This window comes from Notamacropus eugenii, chromosome 3 (genome assembly GCF_028372415.1).
Source record: "Notamacropus eugenii isolate mMacEug1 chromosome 3, mMacEug1.pri_v2, whole genome shotgun sequence".
NCBI classification, from domain to species: domain Eukaryota; kingdom Metazoa; phylum Chordata; class Mammalia; order Diprotodontia; family Macropodidae; genus Notamacropus; species Notamacropus eugenii.
In genome coordinates this window covers 407376388-407399617 of record NC_092874.1, presented here as the reverse complement: position 1 = coordinate 407399617, position 23230 = coordinate 407376388, and the positions used below count along the sequence as shown (strand labels likewise).

The 23230-nt window shown below is 37.7% G+C and overlaps 1 protein-coding gene across 2 annotated transcripts in view; it reads right to left on the bottom strand.

Moving 5' to 3' along the window:
- Positions 1-23230, bottom strand: part of ADCY1 (adenylate cyclase 1) — a 362236-nt gene that overhangs the window by 84959 nt on the left and 254047 nt on the right. For both annotated transcript variants that reach the window (XM_072598102.1, XM_072598103.1), the window contains exons 8-10: positions 15023-15178; positions 791-985; positions 406-503 (exon numbers count right to left, since the gene is read on the bottom strand). In XM_072598102.1, coding sequence (XP_072454203.1) covers positions 406-503; positions 791-985; positions 15023-15178 — 449 coding nt within the window. The remainder of the gene's footprint in view (positions 1-405; positions 504-790; positions 986-15022; positions 15179-23230) is intronic.

Genomic DNA, 23230 nt, shown 5'->3' with positions numbered 1-23230 from the left:
GGAAAGGTAAGAGGGGACTAGATGATGAAGAACTTTGAATGCCAAAGAGCATTTTGTATTTGACCCTACAGGCAACATAGTGTTCTTCCAATTTTTCTTTATATTTCTTACTATATGAAACATGTAGAGATTTAACAATGGATTTAAAAATTTTTTTAATGAAAAATGTTTACATTTTAAATTTTAAAGTCACATATGACTCCAATTTGAAATAAAAGGCACCAATGAAATCTTTCAACCTAATTGTTTTCCCAAATGTTGATTTATTGTTTTGGAGTCACAAGGTTCACTTGAAAAAGTAAAACCACAATCAACGTAATTAATCTTTGATTGGGAGGAGTGGATTAAGGGAGCAAAATACTTAACAAGGTTTTCAACTATATTAAAGTTGGAAAAGCTACTCACTGTGGGATTATTAGAAGGTAGACAAGGCCAAATAAGGCAGCTAGAACCAGTGAAAGGACCACAGCACTGGTGAAATACTCATCTTGAAGCTGGTGATACTGTGGAAGAAAAAATGTTGGAAATTAGATGCTGAGGAGATGCTTGAAGACATTCAACTGAGAGGCATACAGGGAGAAACAGAGCCTCGATAACAGTCATAAAGGGAGTTTATGAAAATGTTATATTATCTCAGGAATTTTAAAAATGTTAAAAGAAAAATATCTTCTCTTACTCCCCAGTAAGCCAAAAAGAAAAATGCAAAAAAAGTCATAGAAATCAAACTCTAAATATTAACTAACTTTCACATGAGGCCTTGAGCTCAAATTTTTAAACCAGAAGCACTTACTTTTTCTTCCCGTTCTTTATGTTTGTACTTGAGGGTAAAGAAATTCAAGTCTGCCATCTCAGACTCTGTTTGTCGGGCTTCTATCAAACGGCTGATATATCTGTTGACTCGAGTTCCTGGAGTGGTGTATACAATGTTTGTAGAAAAAGAGGATCGATTCCTGAGTTTTTCAGAGGCTGTCCTTAATGCTCTCCTCTGCAGTATCAATGGAAACAAAAAGACTTGTCTAAAACCTTGATTTTTAAAAAGATCATACAAAAAACCTCATTTGACACAACATGTGTTCGTTTTCCCATCAACAAACAGCAACGGTTACCACTAAATTGTCCAGCGTTAATCAAACTAGGGACTCAGAAACTCTAAAGATGCCAAGAAGCTGACCCACAAGCCATCAATATATTCTTCTCACTCAAAAAATAAAAGGATATTTGGAAAATATTCTGGTCTCTACATTTCCCCACACATTGTATTTGTATTTAAATGCTTACTTCAGTTAATGTTTCATTTGACTTCGCACTAATCTCAAGAGCTCCGTAATGTAAATATAATCACTACCCCCATTTGACAGACAAAGAAACTAAGAAATGAAATGACTTTGCCCAAGGTGACACTGACAATAAGCAGCAGAGGGGAACCTTCAAACCAATGTCCTGTGACTCTGAATACAGGGTTCTGCAACCACTTCAAAAGACTCCCCAGGTCAAACATGCAGGAACCATACTTGCTGAAGCTTCTTTGTTGAGGATTAGTTATACAGTTTGTGAAGATAATTACTTATATGGTTGTGGTATAAATGTTGATATTAGTGTTGGGTAGAGAAAAAGAACCCTAGCCAGTTTCTTTGTTTTTCTCTTCGTAGTTATGAAAACAAACCTGTAATACAGAGGAAATTGGAAATGAACATGGGGATCTTAGGAAAAAAAAGTTTACTTGAGGGCACAAATAAATATTTAAGTATCAACTCTGGGTTATAAAATATGGATCATAAAATATGATTGACTTTTATAGAATCTTGAGATTTAGAGTCAGAAGGGATGTTATGGATCAGATAATCTAGAGTTCACCCATCTTAAATTTGGGCTTTGCAATGCATCTTCCATGACAAAGGTGAACGGAAATCTCTCTATTCTAACACTTCAGTTGATAATGATGACTTATTAGTGGATCATTTTCTTGCATGCCATTTCCATTTCTTCATAAGCTGTGAGAAAGAAATATTTTAAAGAAAGTCATGAAGGCCAATGGACAGTCAGAAAGTGTGTGTGTTATAAGAGACAGATGGCAAAAGCATTGCACTGGTGTACCTGGAAGTGTAAAAGACTTAAAGGAATGAGAACAATAGCTAGCATTTATGGAATACCTGAAGGTTAGCAAAGCATTTTACAGATGTTAACTCATTAGATCCTCCCAACAATCCTGTAAGGTAGGTGCTACTATCACCTTCATTTTACAAAGGAAGAAACTAAGGTTGGAAGAATTTCAGTGACTTGGCCTAGGGTCATAAAACTAGTGAGAAACTCGGGTCTGTGTGACTGTAGGTCCAGCTCTCTATCCAGTGCATGACTTAGCTGCTTGAGGAAGGCAGGCCTGTAGTATATTGAGCAGATTCTCTAAGGAAAATTTATGCCAGGGCAAAATCAAGACAAGATGAAAGATATGACTAAATTGCAATCAGGATCAATGGAGGACACACTTACCTCAGTGAGATCACAAGTTGATTTAATTATTGAATGCGTCTTCTCTCATCTCCTCCTTCCCTAAAGTGTCAGAAGTTAAGAAAGCCTCTCTCCCTTGCTAAAACTAACTGCTCCCACAATTCTCCCATTCTTCTTGCATGTCTCTCTCTGTCTCTCTCTCTGTCTCTCTCTCCCCCCCCCACCGTCTCTATCTCTCTGTCTCTCTCTCTCTGATCTCCTCCTCTACTGTTCCTTTTCCTTCCCTTCTACCTTTTTACCACAAGCTATAACTATACTTATGCTCCAGTTAAAACTCTCTCTCTCTAACTTACGTGTCAGGCTCTGTGGTAAGCACCACAATAAAAATAATAATAGTATAGCTACATTTATATGGCACTTATGACATGTCAGCAATGTGTGAAACACTTTACAATCATTATTTCATCTATCTCACAACAACCCTGGGAGGTAGGTGTTATTATGGTCCCCATTTTACAGATGAGAATACTGAAGAAACCAAAGTTAAGCGACATGCACAGGGTCACACAACATCTGAGGCCACAACTGAAATCAGGGCTTCCTGACTCTAGACTACAGTGCTATACACCGTATCAGTTGGCTTCCTCAACACCATGCATCAGCTGCCATTTCTCTGTTGAATTTCCCTTATCACCTTGAACCTCCTCACTCTGGAACATCCATCCTTCCCTAGGGCCTTCTCATCCTGGAATATTTCTCTGTCACGCTGGCCTTTTTCTCCCAGTCATTAGTCCTTCTTAGGGCCTCCATTTCGTGGAAGGTCCCATGCTAGCTAACCTTCATTCCTCTCCAGGCTCTGTTTCTGACTTTCTGGACATTGATACTTTACCTCCATGTCTACACCTACCCTGACCTCCCACCTTTATCACAACTTTCTTTTGTGTGTTATCTTTCCCCTTAGTCCATTGATGGTATGGACTGCCTTTCTTTGTGCTTGTACTCACATCTCCTGTGCTCACACAGTCCCTGAAACATGGTCCACACTTAATAAATACTTGCTGTCTTATTATTTGTTTGTTTTTCTACCTCACTATTCCTAGTTCCTAGCAGAGAGTGCCTATTTAACAAATGTTTGTAATCCGAAGTAATGAAGACAAGATGTTATCTCAAGTCAGTTACATTCTACAGGAAAGGATCCCTCCTGTTTGGAGTTTTAGTTTTCATTCCTATTTCTGTTTTGTTGTTTTACTTTTCCCACAGCAGAACATTATTCTTGTTTTTCCTCTCTTGTTTGTTTGTTTTTCTCTTAACTAAGCACTAAGCATCTCTAATGAATAAATCTGGGCAAAATTGACTATCTGTCAAAACTCCTGTTACCAAGATATCAACCTGGCTCTGAACAACAATTATAAATAGATAGAGATGATATGGATATAGATATGGAGTATATAAAAAGACATAGATGTAGATAGGTAGATGTACCCATAGAGTCTTGTCTTTAGTTAAATAGAGAATTTGGGGCTGAGTTGAAAACTTAACTCTTAGGGACAACCAGGGTAGCCCCTAGTATGTTGCAAGGTAGAAATGGGGGAGACAACTCAGTTGTCACTTCTACATTAAATTATGTCTTTAAGTGTAATCACAAGTCTCAAAGTTGTTCCAAGCCTTTTGGCTGGCTATTTTTTACTTACAAAAAGCTATAAATGGGGCTAAGCAAATGGAGGAAATAATAATCTTGTCCCTAAGACATTACCCTCTTAGCTCTATGGTAGAACAAAAGAAGCTTAGGGTTTGAAAACTAGGGAACTCTAACCCTCAGAAAGGTTTGGTGAGAATTAAATAAATAATCATTTTCCTGATTTATAGCCCAACCTTGTAAGATTAAGACTGGGAGGCCTATGGAATATTTACCACGAGCAAGAGTATTATTATTTCTCATGGTGATCCGAAGCTCAGGGACCAGGAAGTTGAGTCTAAAGAAAAGACTGAATGGTGGGCCTTCGCTTCTTGGGAAGACCATGCTATTTGTTCTAATGGTGCCAATGGCTGAGAATCTCCTGCTGAGGAGATGCAAGGTTTGGTAGCTATAACTATTAGGAAACAACATGGAAAAACATGAAGGAAGACTTTTTTTAGTCCCAAGCAAGGGTTTCTGCCATTTATTGAAAAAAAAATGAAGGAAAAGCCCATGGATTTAAGCTACTTTTCTCAAGGAAAACATAGTAAAGGATTTCAGTGGCTCCAGAAGCTGGAGGCAGAGAATTCAGCATTCAGTCAAGTAGCATTTGTCAGAAACTACAAGGTGAGTCATGAATCAATGAAGCAGCCAGCAAAGCAGTAAAGGGGTATTCACCAGAGCAGTATCCAGAAGGAACCATACATCCCAACTAGCAATGTTCACTGAACAGCTTCCAGAAGAAGCTGACTGGCCAAAAACAGCCTGTAGAACAGTATCCAGAGGAGGGTAAGAGACCAGCAGAGAGCAGGCCTAGTGGGAACACAGAATATTATCACTAGAAGACATCAGGAGCTCTAAATTGTTGGAGCCCTGCAGTTGACCCCTATATATCCTCTCTGTCTACATATGTCCTCCAGATATGATCTTTGGGTACACCTACTCTTGAGTGTATATGTATGGCAGAGCATACCCCAGTTTTACTGGAGAAGGGTATGCTTTCATTAAATGCTTTAACTTGGAACTAACTGAATCTTCTGGATTACCACTAAAGGAAAGCACATTAACAGGAGTTCTGAGCAATGGTTTTAGGAGATATAGACACCAGTGGTATGCTAGTAAATGTTTAACAATTGGCTCTCTGAATGACATACTATTAAGTTTAATTTACATTATTAACATTTCCCCTTGACTTAAATCTCATCAACAAAACAAGAAATCAAGTCCTAATTTGCAAATATTTTCCAATTTCCAAGGTGTATTTCCAAGGTGAATAGTTTACAATTGGCTTTCCCAAGCAAGTATAAGCTAACTTCAATGCATCCCTGATTTAGACATATAGAACACCTTGAATCTGAGGGGCCTACCCTGTGAGTTAAAGGGTTCCCCAAGGGGCTACATAAGGAATCAGTAGGAAAAATAAGTAGAAGGAGAAGAGTTAGTGACTATAGAAGTCTTCAACTCTGGGTCTAGGCACTAGCCTCAGTTTGTTGCTACTACCCTTGATACTGGAGATTTAAATAAAGTTATAGTTTGGGGGCTAGAAAATCACTCAATACTTCTCTCCTAAATAATGGCTTCCATTTCTATAGAACATTAGGGCCCACATCCCTCATAATACTTCTGTGAGGTAGGTAGTACATATGTTATTATTATCACCTTCACATGTGAAGGAATGTCTGAGACCTTTGGTATCTGAAGTACCTAGATTTTCAGAGTAGATTTATTATGATCACTTAGTAGCCTCTGGCTGCTGGAACTGGAGATAGAATAATTAGATCCCTCTGGCTTTCCTCCATTCCTCTGCTGCTGCTTTCCCTACTCTTTAGAATACTATCTATCAAAGCTGTCTCTGATTGTAAAGCACAATAGGTCATGCACACAGTAATCCAAAGAGAGAGGAATAAAACTAGTTTCCTAGTTCAGTATTTCATTAGGGTTTCCCCTTTCCTTTTCATTATAAATGTACATATGTCCCCGTGTGCCACATTCTAAAGTTGAAGTATGAAGTATTAACCTGTTTTGTGTCTGCCTGTAAACCACCTCTTTAAGAAATGCTGTTTTTCATCTGTCAACCCAGACCTTTCTACAAAGACAAAAGACTGTAAAAAGCTTAAAAGTAATCTATAGGAAGGGAAAGGAAATGAGAATGGTAATAAGGCAGGAATAAAGCTCTAGGGGTGAACATTCATTTCAGGATTTTTCCCTAGTAGCAAGACACTCAGCTCATAATCTAATTGCACAATGAGCTCGATAAGATCAATCATTTCCATTTCTATTTGCACTAGATGTATTCATTATCCACCCCCAGGAATAGGTTATAACCTCGGTGACAGCTGACATTGAAAAAAATGTATTTGTTATGAAATTCAGGGGTGGTGAAGATTTAAATCTGTGGATTTCTGGCAGTCAGGAAGTTTATTTCTGTGATTAACATTTTAGTTTTGAAGTCTCTGGGAACCAGAAACACTAAAAGGACTTGTAGAAATGGGGTCTAAGAACCACCAGAGGTCTCAGGTCTTTTGGAGCCAGAGATATTAAAGGACCTTAAAAGAGACATCAGAGCTGCCAGTCACTGGTTGCTGAGAACAGGCTCTTCCATTCAGGAAAATCCAATAATCAGGTATTTTTACTGACTCAGATGCTCAGATGGATTTTCCTTTCCCTCAGGTATTTGAGAAAACAAATTCTCCACTAGTCAGTCAGTCAATAGGCATTTATTAAGTGCCTTACCATGTGCTAGATAGTGTGTTAAAGACCTAGGATACAAAGAAAAACAAAGGACCACCTTGGCCCTCAAGGATCTTATGATCTAGTGGGGGAGACAAAATGCAGACCACTGTGTACAAACAAGCTATTATACAAGAGAAACAGGAAATCATTATTTGAGGGAAGGTACTACAATTAAGAAAGGTGCCTTGTGGAAGGTGGGATTTTATCTAGGATTGAAAGGAAGACAGGGAAATCAGGAGGAAGATGGGAAAGGAGAGAAGTCTAGGAATGAAGGATAACCAATGAAAATATCCAGAGTCAAGAAGCAGAATGTCTTAAATGAAAAACAGCAAGGAGGACAGTCACTGGATCAAAGAGTAAGGGGATGGGGGAGTATAAGATGTGAGATTAGGAGGGGCTGGGATGGTAAGAATCTGAGTTATGAAGGGTTTTGAACATCAGAGAATTTCTTGTATTTGACATTATAGGTGATGGGAATCTCTGAGTTTTATTGAGTGGCAGAAGGGGTTGTGACATGGTCTACAGAACTCTGTGACCATGATGGCACCACTCAAATGATGTTTTATCATCCTATGCCTAGCAAATGTTGACCTCCTCTCCTAATCCCTGTGATTCCCATTTATTTGCTATTGGTATCTACTCTCTTATTTTCTCATCAATATACCTTAGCCCCACTGCTCTTGAAACTCCATCCAATTCTATCCTCCCCTTCTGTTAATCTTTCTGCTACATTCTCCTCCCCCTGAATCCTATTCTTGTGTTAACAAACTTTCTTTAGCCTTTGACCCTGTTCTCTGATACTACCTTCCATGTCCTTGCACACATGGAAACCTGACTCCCTACGGAAAACAATGGCTTTCTGGACACCATTTCAAGGATTAGAAGCACCTTTCCTTCCATTCTTAGGCTGGTAACATTTGGAACAATAGGCCAGGAGTAAGAGTATAAGATTCTTTGCTCTTCACTCTTATTTCCTGCCATCATAAATGAGCAACCATTTTTCCTTTGGTATTTAATCCATCCATTTATATCACTTTATCCCAAAGGTTTTTAATATGAGTGTGTGTATGTGTGTGTGAGGGAGACAGGGAGAAAGAAAGACAGAGACAGAGACAGAGACAGAGAGACAAAAAGAGAAACAGAGAGAGAGAGAGAGAGAGAGAGAGAGAGAGAGAGAGAGAGAGAGAGAGAGATGGATCCCCTTAACAGTCTGTTGAAATCTATAGAAGCTTTTTCAATATCAAAATTTTTAAAATCATAATTCAAGGAAATGGTAAATTTCAGATAGAGATGATTGAGATTAAAGCCAAATTTTTTTTTTCTCATTTGACTTCATATGGACCCCAGGTTAAGAAGCTTTCCCATATTCATATCCTTGCCACTGTTATCTGCCAACCTTCAAGACCCTCTCCTTCCTTTCTCAATGAATTCTATACTTGACTCATAGTTTTCCTCTCCACACAAACCCTTACTTTCATGCCTGGGAACTTCAAATGTTTGTTGACCAATGATCTATTGATTCAAACATCCTGGCTTTCTAGTTCATCAGCCTCTTTGACTCCATTAACCACATCTGAATGCAAGCTCTGACATGCACAGGGGTGGACATAACCTTGATCCTCTGATCAAATCTGAGGACAACAAGAGCCTTTTATAAGGGAAGGAGGTAGAAATAATATTTTAAAAAGCTCATATGTCTACAGAGCTTGAAAGTTTACATAGTATTTTATAAACTTTTTTTTACTTAATCCTGATAATGTCCCTTTGAAGTAGATGGTCACAAGTATTATTAACTTCATTTTAGAGATGAAGAAACTGATTCAGAATAGGAAACTGACCAGTCACTTAGGTAGTGAATTTTACCACTAGGATTCATACCTAATTCTTCTGACTTCAAATCTAGGGCTCTTTTCACTATAGCAGTCTTCTTATTTCTCCTTTTTCTACTGTGGCTTGTAACAGCCTAGCTTCAACCCCAGAGCATTTTAATAAGTTTGGTCCATTATAAACAGAATAACATTAAAGGTAGGCACTGGACTCCAGGTCATCAGGCAAACCACAAGTTCTTACTGCCTTCTCCTCCTCTCCTTTCTTTCCAGCTCCTCATGACTTCCTGAATTTGCTCCTATATTTTCCCATTCCTTTGTACACAATGGCTTTCAAATCTGACTGCCCTCCTTATGTTTCATTAATACTTGTAGTGGGGGTGCAAGATACAGGAGCAGAGGATGGCAAGGATATCATATAGTTCTTAGGCTGTGTAAGAAACACTAATTTAACTGTTGGCATTCGGTGTGTCTTCTTTGTACAATGATCAAGTTGCCACTCTAGGAGAAACTAAATTTCATCTATTTACTAACAATCTCAGTATTGAAGAAACCAGAAGCCATTAAAATGGAAGGAAGCTTGGTAGGTTCACCTTAAAGAAATTAATAAAGGAGTTGGCTGAGTTAGTTGGTTTTCTCACGGAGACTGAAGGCTACAGCAGAACTTGAAGAAAAAAGACTTGGCTCAAATTGCTTATTAGATGTCTGACCCAGAACAATTTACTTAACCTCTCTGTTCCTCAGTTTTCTCATTTGTAAATTAAAAAGGGTTAGATTCCATGGCTTTTAAGTTTCCATCCAGTTCCAAATTTATGATCTGCTAAATAGGTCCCATTCTCTGATATATTACTTACTATCTGTATGGCTTTGGACACTATTTCTCTGACTGCAGTTTCCTCAAATGCAAAATGAAAGGGTGGGATTAGAAGATTTCACAGGTCCATTTCAACTCTAAACCAAGATCTCTACTCTGCTTCCCTAGGACTAAGCACCTTTCTGAAGACCTTTGCAGTGATGCAAACCATCCTTGTCCCTTCCCATTACCCTACCCCCCCCACAATGGCTGCTGCCACCTTATTTTAAAAGTACCAGTGTACAGAGTCTTAGCTGTGATGATGGAGAGGATTTCCATAGTTTTACTGGAAGGCACAGGTCAGTTCGGGACACGGACTGTGAGAAATGAGTTTTATCACAAGAGTTTAAAGATGAGCTCATTTACCTGCTATGGCAGCATAAAGAAGCCATATATTCACAGCTGTTCAGGTGAAAAGGACCAAGAGCTTGATTTGAATACAAGATTTTAAAAGATAATAGTGTGATATAGGTACTAGCTTTTGCAATCTCAGGTTTCATCGCATCAAAAGATATATATAGTATCCAGATAATGGGGAGTTATAGCTCCACTGGAGTTTGTAATGGACAACAGTGTACAGAATTCCCAATATTTTATATCTGTGGTATTGGGTCTAGTTAAAGTTAAAGAAAGATGTTGGTGATTTAAAGTTTATTCAGAGAAGAGTCAAAAATACAAAACCAGGTCATGTATGATTGAGGGAAGTGAGGATGTTTAGCTTGGAGAAGAAAGGGTTTAGAGAACAGAAATGAAACCTTTCTTCCAAAGACTGATGGTCAGTCACTACATGGAAATCAGAGAAAGGCAAGTAGCTAAGTGATGAAGTGGACAGAGCTTAAGACTTGGGAATGGAAAGACCTGAGTTTGAAACCTACTTTAAATATACATATAAGCTGTATATCCCTGGGTAAGGCAATTAACCATTTTCTGCTCAGTTTCTTCATCTATAAAATGGGATGGATAATAGCACTTACTATATGGGTTGTTGTGATGATTCAAGTGAGTTAACATATGGAAATTGCTTTGGAAACTTTAAAATATAAATGCTGGTAATTATTATCAGTGACCTTATTCCATGTGTCTCCAGAGACCCCTTGAAAGTTGAAAGTTAGAAACAAATTTATTCTCCATAAAGGAAAATTAGAATTATTCAAAATTTGAATAGATTGACTGAGATTCCCTTTACAAGACATCTAAAAATAAAGGATGGATGTTCACTTGTTGGGGAATATTGGAGAGCAAATTCTTCTTCAAGTATATGTTAAATGAGAGAAGTTTTCAACCCTCAGATAGTCCTAGGAGTTAGCTTCAGTTATGGATTCTTTCAGCATCCTATAAATCTCTCCCTATTCCAACTTCGGAATATTGTTGTTGTTGTAGTAGGAAGTGACATTTGACTGGTGATCTTACCGACAACCTTCTTCAGATATGAGAATCATCAAATCTAATGAGAGATTGTTGCTTGGAGCTCTTATTTCCAAAGCAATGGGATCCCTGAGGATAAGGGCTTCCAGATGGGTAAGAGGAATTAAAAATTCCCCAAAGATTTTAAAGTACCTATTACATACAGCACTCTGTGTGGTAGGTGCTAGGAGAATCACAAAATTTAGTGAAGATAGAGGAAAAATGTGAATATTAAACCACCTTCTCAGATAAAATACTTGATGTTAACTTGCTTTGAGAACTCCTAAATCCCATAAAATGAAAAGTCAAACGACTATTACTACTCCTGGAAACTAGGAACATTCTAACACTGACAAACTGAGGAAATGTCCTTTTACACTCTTCAGAATCTCTTAATAGAATAAGAGGCGGAGATCTCTGCAATGGCAACTCCCAGATATTTCCACTATGGCTCAGAAGTAAAGCATCAGGTGACGTAATAACCCCATCTACTGGCACAGAAAATGAAGCAATAGCATCTTGGATTCTTCCAGCCATAATTTTATACCTAAATTTCTAGTTAGGTTAATGGTCATGAAACAACTTTTCTAAGAACACTTTGGGAGTCTTTTTTGCCCTTATCATGTATATTCAACCTTGCATTTTGTGTGTGTATGTTAACACACAAACATATATATATATACATATATATGTCTGTATATAGTGCATATATACACATATATCTATAACATTCCCTCAGTAGATCCACAGTTGCTTGGAGAGAAGGATTATGTCCTTCTAATTGTTATCTCAACATTACCAGCTTTTAGCACCACATCTTGAACATAGAAAACACTAATTAAACTTTTGATAAGAGTCTCGCAGACTGTGGAATGCTAATATCAACACTCTCTAAATAGGAATGGATTTTGTTTCAAAAGTTGATTTGCTGATCAATTGCTTGAAATTCACAAGAAGAATGGTAATTAGGCTTCCAGCCTATCCGAAAAAGATTCAAGAACACATTGTAAGGATTAAAATATTGTACATTTACTATAGAAAAGTAGAAAAGAGTCTGTAAAAACTAAAGTGTTTTGTGTCTTCTTGTCACTTCGTGTGATGAGACCTAGCACATGAGAAGGAGAAAATGTTAAAGTGATATTAAACAGGGTGTGATTGCCTTAGAGTAGAAAAAACAGAAAAAAAGATCTGAGAGTTATATGGAGACTGCAGTGTAAATAAGACTAAAAACAAGGAGAAGTAGACATGGATTATATATCATATAAGCCTAAAGATAATATTTCATCTCACATTATACTGATTTTTGTCCCTATTTGAGTATAGGAGCTGAGAAGTTTGTATAACATCTTCCTTCTCCACCAGGTGGCATAGTGTATAGACAGCTGAACTCGGCATCAGGAAGATCAGAGTTCAAATGTTACCCAGATACTAGCAGTATGCCCCTAGGGTCACTAAACATCTCTCAGCCTTACTTTCCTCATCTGTAAAAACTGAAGTAATAATGACGCCTAACTCACATTGTTGTAAAGATCCAATGACAAAATCTGTATAAACTGCTTTGCAAGTTTTGCATTATAGTTTTGCTTTATAAATAAACCTTATAGATATTTTAAGTGCTATATACATGATAACTATTGCTGTTGTTATGTTTACTTGACTTATTTTGAATACCAGCTGTACTGATTCATGATCTCCTTCATTAACAAGGATTATCTTATTTTGCTCTTAGGTAGAGAGCCATTGCAAATATGAGGAAGGTCCAGTGGTTGATCCAAGAGGCTGGCAAGTGGTCATATCCCATTTTGATAGGAATAAATCTATGATTTCCTTGATATAGTGAACTCTCAGGTGAGGGGACTCCCTCTATCGATGCAGGTTAGCCTGTCTTGCAAATTACAGACTTATAGAGTTAACTAGACATTGACTTACTCCCAGTCACATAGCCAGGATGTGTCCAGAGACATGACTAGAACCGGGGTTTTCTTGGCTTTGAAATCAGTTATCTATCCACCATACCATGCTACCTTTATATCATTCTAAGTCCTTTATTCTGGCAAACTAGAATAGGAAATTAAATAGTCCAGGCACATAAAAGATGGCTCAAAATTATGTCCCTTACACCTTCTGCCATTCAGGGATTTATTCTAATTAAGGGACTTTTCTTTCTGAATAGAATACTGCAGGGATGGTTAAACCAATATCATTCCTGTTCTAATGTCAATTCCTTTAATAGCCAGAATCGGGATAATGGAAGCCATCTAGTGAACAAGAGGTTTCAGTGGGAAGTGGAGAATAATTCTGATGACATTTCAGCAGAGAGCACACCAGGGAAAGGTTGTAGAATCTTAGATAATACGGGTTTGTTGCTTGGAACTCTCATTTCTAAAGCCACAGGATCCCTGAGGATAAGGACTTCCAGATGGGTAAGGGAAATGAAAATTTCACCCAATATTTTCTGTGTGGGTTGTTGGGAAAAAGGGGAGAGGAAAGAAATAAATTACTGAGGAAAGAATAAAATTCCTGTTTAGTAATATTGTCCAATGTTTATATGATGTTGGATTTATTATTATTATTAATTACACTCATGATATCTTCACATTTTTTAACACTTTGAGGTTTATAAAAAGCTTTCCTTATAACAGTCTTGAAAGATAGGTGGTGTATATATATATATGTATACATACATATATATATATATACATCATGAATGATAGGCAGTATATATATTGGCAATAGGGAGGTTGAGGCGCAGATGAATTTGAGGATTCAATAATGACTTGATACACAGCTTAGAGAGAGGTGAGGCATGAAAGCAAATCTCTGATCCAAGATCAATACTCTTTCTCTTATACATGCTCTCCAATCATATAGACTGATATGAAAATCATCTCTGTATTTGCCTTTCTTGCAAGTGTAAGGTCATAGGTTATGATATTGGGGCTTTTGGGGGGGGGGATGTGTAGAGGAGATTTGAATGGGGCTTGTGAAGAAGAACTTCTTTTCTTCAGGTAGTATAATAAGTAAAATTAATTGGCAGCTCTCAGTAGTGTGGCCTAGATGGTTATATATTCCTTTCCTTTAGGAGAAGGAATTTTTTCCCCTTCCAGTATAGAAAAAAAATAAACTACCCCTAACCAAAAGAGCTCTGCTCCTAACCCTATCCCATCCCTCAATACAGAAGAAATCAAGGTTTTCTCTTCTGGTCAGCTTATCAGTGAAAGAACTGGAGAAGAAGTCCCCTCCTCCCATGCACTATGCATTGATAAGGCATCTACATGGAGACAGTATGACTAGGAGCCACAGGGGAAAGAAACTGGTTATAAGATCAGGCATGCTGAGAGGAGCCAAGGGGAAAGACAACGTTAAGCACTGTCTCAGTCTTTCACTGAAGTATCCTGACCCAGGGACAACAGCACAATACCTTCTAGCTACCCAGAGATAGTCTGGAGCCTAAGTATGCTTTCACAACTTGACCCTCAAGTTATAGAGAAGCTGCTTTTCCTCAGCATCTCTGGGAAGGATCAATAATGAGACTGCATTCATTTGGAAATAAAAGCTAAGAAATTTTCTTTATGTTCATTTCTTTATGGTTCTGCCTCAATTAAATATTTCACTATTTCAATGTATGGTTCATAGTTGGTTAATAGTAGTAAGTTGGATATTTAGACTCATTTTGGTGTTAGAGGTTCCCAGATTCAAAGTGAGATGTGGGCTCAAGTCAAATGATATGATTATCCCTCTTAATATCCCTAAGCTGAACCCACATTCATGAAAAATACAGTGTTGAACCATATAATTACACCAAAAAGACTTCATATCTTAGATTGCAATTCAGATTTAAGGGACATTTGTAAAGGTTTTAAGATTCCATTAAAAGGGATTTTCTGAATCCCCTTTCCTGAAGTTTCTTTTTTCCTTTTAAATTTAGAGAAATATATTTGACCATAACCCTACACAGAGTCATGAACTAGAGAGCAGTTTTCTCTTTTCTTTCTAATCTATTTATCATCATCCAAAGCAGATAAGCCACAGATAAGCACCATCTGTGGCAACCCATAGACATATCATTGGAAGACTCTTTACTACCTTGTCATCATCCTCACAGGTCATGACATTGGAGAATGGGATTTCAGCTTTAAACATCTTCCGACAGTGCATTAGCTGGACCAACAAGTAACAGACCGTTTTGAACTTCATCCTTTTGGCTGGTTTTATATCTGAGAGAATAAGTCCAGGAAATATCTGTGTAAATGAACAAGAGGTTAAAAAAAATGTTAAAATAAGTTGTAACAATCACATTGATTAAATATAGATAGCTAATAGATTAATGGAATAAAAATGGTTTCTAAAGAGCCTTCTTTGTCAGAAACTTTATTATCAGAAACAAAATTAACATGTAAGAAATATGGATACATTCCTTCTTGAATGCAAGATAAGGAAAGAGGGTAGCAGACAAACATATCGTTAAATGCTAACAGAAATAAAACTAAAAGTGGTGAAGAATATAAAATCGACATGTGAAAGTACTGAGACAGAGGAAAGCACAGGTTGGGTTTATGTAAAAGTCTGAGTGAATCTCAAATTGCTCTCAAATATATAGGTAGGGAATGGAGAGGAGGGTAATAAATGGTTGACAAGGAGTCTGTGAAAGGGTATGTTTCAAGAGAAGACTGACAAGGGACATTTTCTTCCCCCTGCAGTTTCTAGGAATGGGCCTCTAGTAACAGTGGGAAAAATAGAGAGGTAAGGAGGTGACAATCCAGCTGTGCGCCCTTAAATGGATTGCTGTCCTCCATTCTTAAAATCCCTTTGCACCTGATTGTCAGTTTCTGTAAATACCTTTAAAAGGATAAAATATATAGATCCATATCTCTCGAGATAAAAATGATAAAAAAGCTAAACCACTAATGCTAAGGTATCACACTGAAATGTGTTCACACAAGTGCTTCCAATGGTAACCCAAATATTTTGCTTCTTATGTCTCTAATGTATTTACCATGGATAAAATATGGTATGTTACTGTTTTCTGTGTCCAATATGAACCTTATCCTGGTATCAGACTTGACTTTCCATAAAAATGAGGGGCTGTTATCACATCCAAATCCAAACACTGTGTCACTCCATACTCTGAGTATCTCACAGTCTTAATGGTACATTCTTCAAAAATGTTTGCTAAATTGAGTTGAAACTAATTGAAATGAAATACCCAATAACATAGCTCAATAATGAGATTGTTCCCTGTCTGAATAGGTTAGAAGAAAGTGAAATGAATAAAGAAGGGGAAAAAAACCAGGTCCAAGAAATGGTGGCCAGAAATGCAGAAGGTACTATCTATACCTTTTCCTAGGGTCAGTCTTAGGACTGCTATTTTTTGTTTTTTTGCTTTATTTTCTTTATTTTTTTCTTTGTAACCTCAGCACTTTGCACAGTTCAAAGAAAAAAAAAAGTGCTTAATAAATGTTTGCTGCCTCAGTGATCATCAACTGGAGTGCAAGAGAGGGTAGAGGACAGGGAAAGAAAAAGAACATAGAGGGATATGCAGGTGTAATGAAGAAATGGCCAATGACAGCCTAGACCTTCAAGTATGAGCAGTATTCCCTATCTTCCAACCTATCACATGGGCACTTGATGAGCCTTTTTCAGCCATGAATGACTAAGGAAATGTGCTATATAGTTGATGAAGAATTTCCTAACTGCCTTTAAAGCTATGACACTGGCTCAGCAGAGGATGAAACAGAATTGAGTGAACACAAAATGTTTGAGTGAATGATGTCTTTCAATGCTTGGAAGCAAGAAAAGCAAGAATTCATGCGAATTACTGGATAGGGAAATCCTTTCCCCAGCCAGCCATCATGTGTGCATAAATAAATGGCACCTCTTTCTTTTGTTTCCTGTGGTTTTTCTTTTCTGATCATAGGTGAATGGATACCCAGAGATGAAATTGATCAGGTTACCACTTTGTGAGCTTTGAAAAGCTGGAAGAGACATCAGATACCCAGCAAATAGATCTGGTAGCAGGGTCATCCAGTAATTGCAGCAGTTCAGTCCAATGAGGACCTTGGGTAGCAGGCAACAAATATTCTTGACCCAGTCCACAGTGGAGTGGTCCATCAGCTCAGACACTGTGATCTTGAAGGAACCATCCTAGCTGATCAATGGAGTGAGTTCTCTGTCACTCATTCTAAAACTAACAAGGTAGGGATGCTGTGAGGGAAGAAAAGGACTCCTATGGCCAAGAGGTACCCCTTTAGCCATGTGCTCTCTACCTGTGTGGTTCAGTAACTTTGTGCTTCAAATTTTAGCCCGCGGATGAGTGAGTCTTTCAATTTTGAGAGATGTCTGTAATTTCTATCCTTGTAATATATGCTCAGCAAATATCCCTTTGTGAAAGCTAATTCATGTTAAATATCTCATTGATACTGGGGACATGCTATATGGGGCCCTTCTGCTCCATGCTGGCTGTATGACCTTGGGTAAGTCACTTAGTCCTTCAGTACTATAGGTAATTCTTTAAGGTAAGAAGGCTGGCCTGAACTAGCACAAGAAATTTCCTCACTTGGTCTACCAATGAAATCACAAGTCAAGCACCTCTGCCCACTGGAGAGGATTCTCAACATAGATTTTAACACATTGCAGTGTTCTTTCTAGGAAACTTATTAAACTATTGGTGCATTTTAATTATGATTCACTTGCATTATTTTTATGCAAGTCATTCCTCAACACAAGGTGTCTATACTGTTAAATACCGAATGAATGTCTCATTTCCATAGCACTTAAAGGATTATAAAGTATTTACTTCATAACTGTCAAAGAATCCTAACCCAAAACTATTTCAAATGAATCCATCAATGGGGCTGTTTTCAGTCACACCCAACTCTTCATGATATTTAATATTCTCCTGGGAAAAAACAAAAAAAGATACTATAACAAGTAATTTTCCTCGGGTAGTGATCCTATGGCCAAACGGCTCAAGACCCTGGGTCTGGAGAATTCATATCAGAAATGAATCAACTTCTGCTTAATGAGCACTGAAAAATGATGGAAAAGTCAGGTTTCCATTTCAGCCATGCCAATTTCAGGCTTTCCTTGCCCCCAAAGGGAGGAAAGATAACGGCTTTTCTAGCTTATGAGCTGATTAGAATGCTTCAGGACTGGAAGGAGGAAAGTCATGAAGGTGCATTCACAGCACTGGAAAGATCCCTGCCCATCTTTTACTACTCTATTACCAGCTAGAGAAGGGAACACTTGGGGTAGGGAGATCTATAGGATTGTTTAGGAGTGCCAGAGAATAGGCAGATTATTGTTGCAGGGGTAGATGCAGGGATCAGCCTTGGAGAACAGAGTTCTCCAAGGGAATGTTAATAGAGTATTTGGAGAGTCTAGGCTAGGGAGAATGAAGAGTGTAGAGCTTTATTGGAAGTCAAAAGATTGAGTGAGTGAAAAGGGAGAGTGGGAAATGCTGCTCAAATGGTACCAAAGCTTTTGTCTTGGGTCTGCCTCCTGTGCTGGGAGGGAAGGGATATTTGTTTCAACTGAACTTAGTGGCTACTATTCCATCCAGCTTACACTATTGTGGGACTAAGTGATAGTGACAGCTGGGGGATCAGATATGGTTTAGTCTCCTTATCTCAATTGTACCAACTGAGCTTGCTTCTGGCTCCAGTCTGAAGGGCACAATGGTGGCCCTGGGCAAGCTACTTAACAAAGTTTTGAAAGACTGGTTGATTAGTAAATAAAGAAATAGATATGGATCAGTGTAGCCCTATCACAATTAAAGACTCAGAGTTGGGGGAGACTTTAAAGACCTGATTCAGAATTCAACCCAATGCAGGAATCCCTTCCATGCTACTCCTGGCTATCCAGACTCTGTTTACATATCTTTAGGATCAGGGAGTAGGGGAAGGTCTTGGTTTCAGTTCTGCCTGGAACACTTGTAAAATGAGAATAGTAATACCTCTGGCATCTTCTTTACAGGGTTGTAATGAGGCATGAATATGAGCAAAGTCTTTTGAAGTGCTATACACTTGTTTGATTTTTACTATTGAGGAGCTGACCCTGGCTCCCATGTTGGCTACCAGTCCATCAGCGGACAGGATTGTAACAGAACAGCCTTTATGAATATGCTATGGTAGCTGTCACCTACTGTAACAGAGGGGAGCAGCTAGGTAGAACATTGGATAGAGTGCCAGGCCTGGAACAAGGAAGATTAATCTTTCTGAGTTCAAATCTGGCCTAAGACACTTACTCAGATCCTAGCAAAGCACTTAACCCTATTTGCCTCAGTTTCCTCATCTGTAAAATGAGCTAGAAAAGGAAATGGAAAACCACTCCAGGATCTTTAACAAGAAAACCCCAAAGGGGCCACAAAGAATCAGACATGACTGAAAAACAACTCAATAACAAAACTGTAACAGAGAAGCCTCCCTCCTCAACAAGAGACAGGATAGAATCCATAATCTGCTATTAGCACTGATATAAATTAGGAGGTTGATGGTCTTTAAAATCTCTTCTGGATGAGATAAGAAGACACCTGACTCATAGCTGTGAGAGCTGGAAGATTTACTGACACCCCACTCCATGCTCAATTTAGCAAAATATGCAATCCAACACTTTCATTTTACTGATAAGGAAACTGAGGCCCACAGACATTAAGAAACTTGCCCAAACTTTCCTGCCATACCACCTGCGCTTCACTTAAAGCTTGCTCTCTCCCTCCCTCTCCCTCTCCCTCTCCTTTCACACAGGTTGCCATGTTCCCCTGGAGATTACCTCCAAAGAAGCCTCCATACTAATTTGCAAGTCTCTGCCCAGATCCACCATATCATGAGAAGCACTAGCCACACTGCCCCTCTTTTCTTCTAGATGACTGTGTTCTACTCTGCCCCTACACCACCTGCCTAGGCTCCATGTAGATACTCTTTCTCTCCCCTCCCCCTTTTTAATTTTTTTTTTTAATTTTTATTTGACTTCCCCTATCAGAATATTGGCCTATTCAGAGTAGAATTTCTTTTGTTTTCTGGTCTTAGGATCTTCAGCACTTAGCATAGAGTTTGGTACATAGTAAGTGCTTAATAAAAGCTCTATCTATCATGGATATTTAGTGCATAGATGGGATTCATATCTATATCTCCTGACTCTAAGAGTTGTCCTCCTTTAGAATACCACCTTGCCTTTCCCCATAAGTATTGGTGGATATTATTTATTATAAAATGTATGTTTACCTTAGAAGCATAAGATTTTTGTTTTAAAGCAGCAGAGACCTTCATTAGTCATTCAGCCTATCTAAATCTGAACCAACAGGTCACAAGTCAGCAAGTACAAAAACTGATTTCACTCAATACGCTATGCATTAAGATCTCTCCTTTCAATAATGTATGGGGAGTGTGTGGAAGGTGAGGGTGGTGGTGGTGCTAGAGCTTAAAGGATCCAGTTTAGCATCAAATCATTCCCAGGACTATGTACAAGGGAGATTGGTTTTTCCATCTTCTCCCCTGGAGGTTTGGGTTCTTCTTCAGTGGTCTTGAATTCTTAGTCAAAACCTGATCTGTAGAACAACTGAGATATTAACCCAACTCCTAGTCTCCTTAACCTCTTTGGGACTAAGGGAGCACAGGGCTGCTAGTCTAAACCCACTTATTATGACTGCCAAATGAAATGGAGCCCCACTGGAAAGCCCAGGCCTGGGCTAACTCACCAAGGTAACAGTTCCTGATTGGTTTCAGGAACTGAGTAGAAAACTCATTCAATTTGCAACATTTGGTTATGAGTGATGCTTTCAATTGAACTAGGCTCTAATTCCCTAAAACTATATTAAATGGAACAATTTAGAATACATATTGGGAGACTAAGTATCTCATTACAACACAAATCAAAGAAATTGCCTTTTGATAGAGAAAATCTTTAAGTTATTATGTAAAATGTTTGCATATGTAAATGTTTGCATATGTTTGCAAATGTTTGCATTATGTAAAACATTTGGAGAATCAGCAAAACAGACATATACATAGAGACATATCATGTATATATACATATATACACATACATATGTACACATAACTACATATGTGAGTGTGTGTGTGTGTGTGTGTGTGTATACTCCTAGGAAGTAATGCAGATAAAACACACTTAACATGACTTGAAACTCTAGCTTCCCAGGGCTCCTTGTTTGTGAAAAAATGTTTATTTTCACATTTAACAAAGTCATTTCTGATATTTTTGCTTGACTGATAAATATGAAAACTTGTACCTCTACACAGAATCCTTTATTAAGTACACAGTGGATACAGTGCTAGACCTGGAGTCAGATCAGGAAGATCCAAGTGAAAATCTTGTTTCAGATAGTTACTATGTGTGTGACCCTAGGTAAGTCATAGCCTCTGTGTGCCTCAGTTTCCTCATCTGTAATATGGGAATAATAATAGCACCAACCTTATAGATTAAATGAGACATTTGTAGAAGTACTTTGCCAACTTAAAAGTGCAATGTAAATGCTAGTTATCATTATTAAATCTCAGATTGGCTTTACAAACATAATTTTGTTATACAATGTTTTGGATGGGTTTTCAAAAAAGCACCTATTAGAATTCACCACCAATTTTATATTGTTAATAGTTCATTGATAAAGAATAGGCCTTCCTATGGATAAAAATGCAAAGCAAAAGTGAACTATATTTATTATCCCATTAAAATATGCCTATGTGCATATTATATATATATCTATTACATATTAATTTAAAGCTATGATGGCACTGTGTTCCTGTATTTGAGGATTTAAGTAATATCTCAAATAGATAATTTGTTTTCTTGATTTTAGGTGATCAGAGATGATGCAGGGTCAACAGAGATGTCAAAAATCATCCCCAAATTTTCTTTCTCTTGATTCTTTTTTAATTCTTATATTGACTGCAAAGTCTTCTTTTTTTCTAGTAAAGAAATATGTTTTCTCTCAGGGTAAGTACCATAAATGTATATATGTGTATGTATGTATGTATGCATACATATATATAGTGTGTCTAAATATATATATATGTATATATACACACACATATATACATATACACACATATTGGTTGTTCTTCAGTCATGTCTGACTCTTTCTGAACCCTTTTGGGGTTTTCCTGGCAAAGATACTGGAGTATTTGCCATTTCTTTCTCCAGCTCATTTTACAGATGAGAAAATTGAGGCAAAGAGGGTTAAGTAATTGTCTAGGATAACATAGTAAGTGTCTGAGGCCAGACTCAGGAAGATGAGTCACTGTGACTCCAGGCGTAGCACTCTATCCACTGCACCATCTAGCTGCCCTATATGTATATACTTGATGTGGCTTTAACAGATTTTGCACAAACTATTATTTACGTCTGAATCACAGATAACATACAGCTTTACATTATAAATAGCTTGTAACTCTAACTACATGGTAGAATCAGACAAGCAGTCATTTGAAAGCCCTTACTATTCAATGAAAAATGCTCATTAATTACCCATAGTAGATCACCACGTGTTTCCCTTAATTCAGAAATCTGGCAATCTGCTAGGACTGATATACCAATAAAAATATTTTGAAAAATAATTTTGATGGCACATTTCCTTCTCACCATAGAATGAACACTACTTGATATTTGATTATCATCTGATATTAAGTAATCATCATGTTTTCACTTCAATTTTCTAGAAATACCTTCCTTAGTGGAACATCAGAGGGTGAATGAAAAGTCACAATGCCTTTCATTGGCATAAGGTACTGTTATTCATTTTCTAGGTCTACATACTGAGGAATAAAAGCACAATGTCCTGTTTCAATAGAGCAATTGTACATGAGATATTTCCCTAATATCTTTCATTTAGTGTCAGGTTGGAAAACCATTTTTTTAAAAATTATTTTATTTGTTTTCAGTGTTCTACAATCACTTCCATATATCTTAGATTTTTTCCCTTCCCTCCCCTTCCTTCCCCCCTCCCTCCCTGATCCCTCGCTGAGATGGCATACAATATTATACAGGTTCTGCACATACATTCTTATTAAATACGTTTTCCCCTTATTCATGTTACATAGAAGAATTAAAATGAATGGGAGAAACCACAAAACAAAAGAAAACATAATACAAAAGAAAACTGTCTGCTTCATTCTGTGATTGAATTCCATATTTTCTCTGAATGTGAAAGATATTTTGCCTCAAGAGACCTTTGGGAATTTTTTAAGTCCTTACATTGCAATGAAGTACTAAGTTTACCAGAAAAATTTCTCACACACTGTGATTGTTGGAGATTGTAGGAGAACTTCAAAAAGTTCTCCT